The sequence below is a fragment of the Bos grunniens genome, chromosome 15, assembly GCF_055505025.1.
Source record: "Bos grunniens cultivar Pamir isolate PY7600 chromosome 15, Bosgru_T2T1.0, whole genome shotgun sequence".
Taxonomy (NCBI): domain Eukaryota; kingdom Metazoa; phylum Chordata; class Mammalia; order Artiodactyla; family Bovidae; genus Bos; species Bos grunniens.
The window spans coordinates 78,526,441-78,534,624 of NC_141179.1; the positions used below are offsets into that span (position 1 = coordinate 78,526,441).

At 42.5% G+C, this 8,184-nt stretch overlaps 1 protein-coding gene across 1 annotated transcript; it reads left to right on the forward strand.

Annotated features, from left to right (window-relative positions):
- The first annotated feature begins 296 nt into the window (after window positions 1-296).
- LOC147358568 (olfactory receptor 4X1-like) lies at window positions 297-1,295 on the forward strand. The gene is given in 2 exon segments (XM_086342061.1): window positions 297-1,261; window positions 1,263-1,295. Coding segments are annotated over 2 exon segments (933 nt in total). The 5' UTR covers window positions 297-361.
- Window positions 1,296-8,184: the final 6,889 nt, after the last annotated feature.

The following is an 8,184-nucleotide window of genomic DNA, read 5'->3' on the forward strand; positions in this document are numbered from 1 at the left end:
ACGAGCTGTGTGTCATTGAATTAAGGACTGAATTTCTCTGAGCTTCATTTGTTTTGTGTGAAATATTCTCTTATTTCCTCGTGGAGATTCATTAGTTAATGAAGTGACTGAATCAGAGAAAACACTTCAAAGAAGATTATTACAAGCTCAGCTCCTGCTTTGGGAATAATATCAAGATTTTATGACCATTGTCTTGTCCATTTGTCTCAAGGAGAGCATGTTTTGGAGAAGCTCAAGACAGAGGGGATCAAGAAGGATCATAAGGACAGTTTTCCTCAAGGTCTGAAAAGGATGCTTCTAACTATTGAAGAGACATCTTTGCTTTCTGTGATTTCAGGTGTCAGCTCCTGAGCTTTAGAACATGGCTGCTACAAGCAATGTGACTGAAATAATTTTCTTGGGATTCTCCCAGAACCAGGGTGCCCAGAAGGTCATTTCTGTGCTGTTTCTCCTCTTGTACGTGGCCATCCTGCTGGGTAATGGCCTCATTGTGGTGACCATCATGGCCGGCAAAGGGCTCACCTCCCCCATGTATCTATTCCTCAGCTACTTGTCCTTTGCGGAGATCTGCTACTGTTCTGTCACAGCCCCCAAACTCATCCTGGACTCTTTTATGGAGAGGAAAGTCATTTCCCTCAAGGGCTGCATCACACAGATATTTTTCCTCCATTTCTTTGGTGGCACCGAGATCTTTCTCCTGACGCTGATGGCCTACGACCGCTACGTGGCCATCTGCAAGCCCCTGCACTACACGGTCGTCATGAACCGAAGGGCGTGTGGCCTCCTGGTGGGGGCAGCGTGGGGTGGGGGCTTACTGCATTCTGTTGGGCAAACCGTCCTCATCTTCCAGCTGCCCTTATGTGGCCCCAAGTTCCTTGACCACTACTTCTGTGATGTCCACCCGGTGCTGAAGCTGGCCTGCTCAGACACCTTCCTCATCAGCGTGCTGATCATCACCAATGGTGGCTCCATCTCAGTGGTCAGCTTCACGGGGCTGCTTGCTTCCTACGTGGTCATCCTGTGCTCCCTGAGGACCCAGACCTCAGAAGGCCGGCGCAAGGCCCTCTCCACCTGCGCCTCCCATCTTGCAGTTGTGGCCCTGTTCTTCGTCCCCTGTTCCTTTGTCTACATGAGGCCCTGTGTCACCCTCCCTGCAGACAAAATAGTCGCTGTGTTTTACACGGTGGTCACACCTCTCTTAAACCCCGTCATTTACTCCTTCAGGAATGCTGAAGTGCAAAATGCCCTAAGGAGACTGATGGGGAGGAAAGGGAGTTGGGAAGAGAAATAAATGATTCCATCAGGGAAAAATGGGGAGCAAGGCATAGGAAATTGGGGTACCGAGATTTCACTGTCTACATTTAACTGACCTGGAGGTCTTGGCCCAGCCACCATCTTTTTTTTTTTTTTTTTTTTAACATATAATTTCTTCCTTTCTTGTTCCTTCCTTCCTTCCTTTCCTATTCTTCAAATTCTTCTCCTATTTAGGTTATTACAGAATATGGAACTAAATTCCTGTGCTGTACAGTAGGTCCTTGTTGGTTATCTATTTTAAATATAGCAGTGTTTATATGTCCATCCCAAACTCCCAGTCTATCCCTTCCCAACCCACTCTTCCCCACTGGTAACCATAAATTCATTCTCTAAGTCTGTGAGTCTGTCTTTTAATCAAGTTTATTTGTATCATTAAAAAAAAATATTCTGCATGTAAATGATATCATTCAGAGAAGGCACTGGCAACCCACTCCAGTACTCTTGCCTGGGAAATCCTATGGACGGAGGAACCTGGTAGGCTGCAGTCCATGGGGTCACGAAGAGTTGGACGTGACTGAGCGAGTTCACTTTCACTTTTCACTTTCAGGCACTGGAGAAGGAAATGGCAACCCACTTCAGTATTCTTGCCTGGAGAATCCCAGGGACGGGAGCCTGGTGGGCTGCCATCTATGGGGTCGCACAGAATCGGACACGACTGATGTGACTTAGCAGTAGCAGCAAGTGATATCATATGATATTTGTGTTTTTCTGTCTGACTTACTTCACTTATTATGATACTCCCCGGGTCCATCCATGCTGTGGCAGATGGCATTATTTCACTCTTTTTAACGACAGAGTAATATTCCATGTGTATATGTACCACATTTTCTGACCCATTCACCTGTTAATAGACATTTAGCTTACTTTCATGTCTTATCTATTGTAAACAGTGATGCTCTGAACATTCGGGTGCATGAATAGTTTTGAGCCAAATTTTTCTCTGGATATATGCCCACCTTTCAGTTTCTTCATCTTAATGGGACTGGACAGGATTGAAGGGGTCACTAGGACGAAGTCTAGGAGGGGTCTTCTGGTGCTGCACTTCCACACTCGACAGTGCTCTTGAGGCAGATTGGCTGATATGGGGAGAATGAACTCTCTAGAAAACCAGGGGCGCTCTGGGAATAATGAAGAGGTAGGTGGAAAAGCAGAAGGAGCTGCTTCAGGGAGGTGAAAGTTTAGGAGAGAAATAGTGGCCCTTCCAGTGCTTAGAAACTTTATTGTTCTGACAAACCAAAGATTTGCCCAGTGGGTTCTAGGCAGGCCAAGTTGAGCCTGGAGGTTTTAGTCCTCAGAATAGAAGGTGGTTTAGCTTTCGACAGAGATTCATATAAGCTCATGCTACTAAATGGAACCACAAGGAGATTTTAAGAGGTCTGAAAGCACTAGGTGATGATATCTACTTAGGCACAGATATTTCCCATGTACCATTACCATGCTGATGTCTAAAATTCTCTTCTGTTCACCTCTGTCTGTCCTTTTCTCTCCCTCCTTATGCCTTCATTGTTTGACCCATTAGTTTTCTCTCTCTTCAGCCTCTTGGCTTCTCATGTTTCTCAGCCCTTTGAAAAAAGCACCCCAACAACCTGCTCTCTTGTGCAACCCTGTCGCTCTCCATCCATGAGCACCCCTGCTGCCTCACTCTGGAGCTGCCTGTTGACTACGGTATGAAGTCAACTGCCCCTGGGGCCTCACTGCTTGTCAATCATATTTTTTTGAGTCCTAATATCTATAACTACCTCCCCACATTAGAAGAACATACCCCTCAAACTCTAACCCCGGCACTGACCCTCACTCACAGCAGATGATTTCTTTTCAGAAATCACCTGGAAGCACTTCTCTGATTTCAGCGTTTCTCTCAAGACTCTTCCACGACTCCCCATTGCCTCTGAATCAACCACAAACTCCTACTTGACATGTAATACCCTTAATGTTCTATTTTTTTTTTTTTTAAGCTGCATTCTGGTAAAGCTCACTGGCTTCTGAAGATCCCTAGTGCCTTTCCTTTAAAATATTTTCCCATCTCTACCTTTCAGCACCTTACCTACTTTACAATGCCCCTCAGAAATGCTGCCACCTTTAGGGAGCTTCCAAAATTATCCAAATTGAATATGCCTTTTTCCTTCTTTGAACTCCCATAATGCTCAGCTGGAATCTTTTAAGAACTTTAATAACTATTTTTCAGTGTTCATTTCCCCCATTAGAATATAACTCCTTTGAGAATATGGCCTGAATCCTATTTATTTGTATCTTGCTCTAAGTGACATAGTGTAAAACTCAGTAAATATTTTGTTGATTAAGTTTCTAGAATTCCATAGTGCTTCAGGTTGTACGTGAACAATGGTTGTTATATCTGTATTATTTTGGTTCATCTCAGTTATCTAAATAATACACCATCATCACTTGTGGTGGTAAGACAAATAGTTACACCTTGTATTATTTCTGAAGATAATGTTATATACAAAGAATAAATATGTATATGTGTGTGTATTTTACAATTATCCAAGTGATTTCATATATTTTATCTCATTTTATCCTATTATTAATAAGAAAACACTTTGGTGAGATGAATATGTATCCTTTTGTTTTACAGGTGAAGACACTGAACCTTTGGGAGATCAGTGTCTTGATTAAGGTCACAGAGTTAGTAACCTACAAAGCTGGGTTCAAACTCAGGTTTGCCTGATTTCTAAGCCCTTGTTCTCTCTGTACATGCCTCTGCTTCTCTTTAAGGATCACCAAAACATAAATACATCTAAGTTTCTGAATTCTGATCTGAGAGACCTGATAATTTCTTTACTGTAAGGTATTTCTTTCCAGACACTTCAGGGTAAAAATAAATGTTTTTAAAAAATTGCTGCATGACTCCCTGCATGTTTCTGGGTCCACAGAAAACCTGAGCTGCAGATCTGGAAGTATAGGGCATGAAAACAGAAAGATAAGATATTTCTGTCAGCTCAAGCTCCTCTTCTTATGGAGGCAAAACCTAGGCATTGAGCCGCGAGAGTTACCTAACACATGGAAACAAAACTCAATGTGTTGGCCAAGAAGAGAGTTTTATTCTAGTGACATAATACTGAAAATGGCACAAATCTTGAGAATATCACACAGATCAGACAATAGAAAGTACGAATCAAATGACCACTATGAACTGAGCATCCACCAATAAATTTCTTAAATTAGATCTCAGGGGACAAAGCTCACTTTGCATTTGAGGAAACTTCAGGTCAAAGACTTTTCCAAAACCCTTGATGTTTTTTCTCTACCAGTTGTGTGTGGACTATGATTTAGAATCCAGAGTTCTTCAGGTACGTCCGGGGCTGGTTGGGGAGCAGAGCAGGAGAGGATAGGATGCAATCTAACAGGCATGTGAGGACTTTCAATCAGAGCAGTGAATTATCTCTTAAAATCATTTTATGTAAGATTTATGTTGATAAAAGTCAAATATTTTTATAAACATATATCTTGTTGATTCATGTTGATAAAAATATTCAAATCCTTAAAAAAGTTTAAAGTCACCATAATATAATATGTTCACACTTCTTTCTTGATTGGTTATGGCCAGGTTCTGTGGCTTGGTTATGGAGTGGCAGGCTTTAGGAAATTTCCTACATGCTGAGCAGGGAAAGCATCTAAAGTTCAAGTCTAGAGAGTCAGGGCAAGACCTTCCTCAATGAAAGTGAAGGCATGCCTTGGAACATGTAGCACGTCCAATCAGGGTGAACGCTTCTGAACATGCAGTTGTTGACTCAGCCTGCTCAGCCCTCTTGGGATGATATCACTATTGTCTCTTTCTATTATAATTGCAGACTGTATCATGAGACTCATAGCATTCAGAGTCTTTTTCAAAATTTAAAAAAATGTGAGACTTGTATGGAACTAGAAGTATTGTACTTTATGTGTGTGGTTAATGTCAAGGGAATTGGGTGAAACATTGTTGCTGTTCAGTTGCTAAGTTGCATTCTGACTCTTGGTGATCCCATGGACTACAGCATGCCAGGCTTCCCTGTTCTTCATTATCTCCAGGAGTTTGCCAAAATTCATGCCCATCGAGTCAGTGATGCTGTCTAACCATCTCAACCTCTGTTGCTCCCTTCTCCTTTTGCCTTCACTCTTTCCCAGCATCAGGGTCTTTTCCAATGAGTTCGCTCTTCACATCAAGTGGCCAAAGGATTGGAGCTTCTGCTTCAGCAGCAGTCCTTCCAATGAATGGGTTGATTTCCTTAAAGATTGACTGGTTTGACCTCCTTGCAGTCCAAGGAACTCTCAAGAGGCTTCTCCAGCACTACAGTTCGATATCAATTCTTCAGTGCTCAGACTTCTTTGTGATCCAACTTTTGCATCCATACATGACTACTGGAAAAACCATAACTTTGACTACATGGACCTTTGTCAGCAAAGTGATGTCTTTGCTTTTTAATACACTGTCTAGGTTTATCATCGGAGAAGGCAATGGCACCCCACTCCAGTACTTTTGCCTGGAAAATCCCATGGATGGAGGAGCCTGGTAGGCTGCAATCCATGGGGTCGCTAAGAGTCGGACACGACTGAGCGACTTTGTCTTCACTTTTCACTTTCATGCATTGGAGAAGGAGATGGCAATCCACTCCAGTGTTCTTGCCTGGAGAATCCCAGGGACGGGGGAGCCTGGTGGCTGCCATCTATGGGGTCGCACAGAGTCGGACACGACTGAAGTGACTTAGCATAGGTTTATCATATTCTTTGTAAATCACATTGAGAGTTCTAGGTGTTTGGGCTTTTATCAGTTGATAAACCATCTTCAGAGACATCTCCCTGGTTCTCTCACTTCTTAGCCTTGGTTGACATCCACATTTAGTCACATTTCTGGGAAGCAGAGACATAAAACTGAGATGTGGCTTCTTTAGGAAAAGTCTGAAAAGCCAGATGTTGCAACAGAGTTAACCACATTGTATATCTTCTGAAAATGGTGATTTTCTTGTATGTGAAAACCTACCCTGGGGAATCATAAACAGTGTTAGAGCTGACAGAGTCATAGTCACGTATGACGTAGCTGTGGTCATATGCAGGACATCACATAATGTAGGCATTGGGGGAGGTGTTATTATCCCCAATGTACATGGATCTGGCTAATACTCAGATAATTTTGGTTAAAACTGCAGAGTAGATAGGTAGGGATTGGGTTTCACACCTATTTAATTTGGGAAAGCTCTTTGACATAAAGCCTGGGTGCTTTTTCGAAAGGCTGCTTCTGTGCTGGACTCAGGTGGATGAGTTTGCCCACAAGCCTTTAAAGAGCCATTTCTTAGTTTGCTATAGCCCTTTGAATCTTGTGGACATGAGCCCTGTTGGTTTTAAAAGCCGGATGTGTTGGGGGCTTATTTCTTGGGTATAGGTCTTAAAAGTTGGGATGCTTGAAGTGGGATACAAAGCCTTCACTCCTCAAGGAGAAGTTCTGGCTTGTGAGTTCCCTCCTGATTGGGGGTGTGTTCTGGGGTTGGGGTTCATGTAGAGGTTGTGTCTGAGCCTTGGAGGTATTAATATCTCCTACTATCATTGTGAATTTTATATTGATTTCTTTAAATCTGAGATAGAAAAAAAAATTCAGATGGGAAAATGGCATTCAGGAGATGTTAAGTCACTTGTTAAAAATTATGTATCTACCAGGTGGCAAAGTTAACCTTTAAACAAGGCAAATTGACCCTTTAGCCCTTGCTTTTAGGCAACATAGTATACTGTCTGTTGTCTGTCTTACCCTATTCACAGGGTGGAAATACTTTTCAACATGTTTTGTTAACATAAGGTGGTAGTCAAGTTGCTAGGTTAGTTCCAACTTGTCCCTGCTGCTTAAGAAAAACAAGACAAAACCAGACAAGTTCATACTTAATACTAGCTTTTCCCCTAAATTGATAACACAATACTGCACTCTATATGTAGTAGGTGTTGTTGTCCAGTTGCTCAGTAGTGTCTGATTCTTTGAGACACCATAGACTGCAGCACGCCAGGCTTCCCTGTTCTTTACTATCTCCTGGAGCTTGCTCAGACTCATGTCCATTGAGTTGGTGATGCCATCCAACCATCTTGTCCTCTGTCATCCCCTTCTAGTCTTGCCTTCAATCTTTCCCAGCATCAGGTTCTTTTCTAATGAGTCAGCTCTTCACATCAGGTGGCCAAAGTTTTGGAGCGTCAGCTTTAGCATCAGTCCTTCCAATGAATATTCAGGATTGATTTTCTTTAGGATTGACTTGTTTGATCTCCTTGCTGTCCAAGGGACTCTGAAGAGTCTTCTCCAATACCACAGTTCAAAAGCATCAATTCTTTGGCGTTCAGCCTTCTTTATGACCCAACTCTTGTATCCATACATGACTACTGGAAAAACCATAACTTTAACTATATGGACCTTTGTTGGCAAAGTAATGTCTCTGGGCCTGTACTTGACCCCACATGTTTTTAACATTTGTTTCATGGTGTTATTTTCAGGCAAAAAAGTCCCCATTATCTAAAACCCTACACATTAGATTTTCTGTTATTTCTCAAGAATTTTGGCACATCTGAATGTTTTCATCTACTCTGCACAGGACAGAATCCCACAATGCAGAAAACACTGTAGATTTTGGAAGCACTTCCAGTGAAGCCACAGTGGGTGGTAAAATATTTTCTTACATGGACTTTTCCCCCAATTAAATAATATCTGTAGAAAATGAAGAGAGAAGGGAAACCCAGCAGCAAACCTGAGGATAGTTCCGGAGCCTTCCTGTTATGCAGACAGCAGGGGCCCAGGTGCAAAAGGAGCGGGAAAGTCAGGGATTTTGGATGCAAGAGCCAAAGTGCAGCTCTTAGTGTTTGCAGCTCCGGTCACTACATACGTAACCTGAGTAGCTCCTGCCCCGT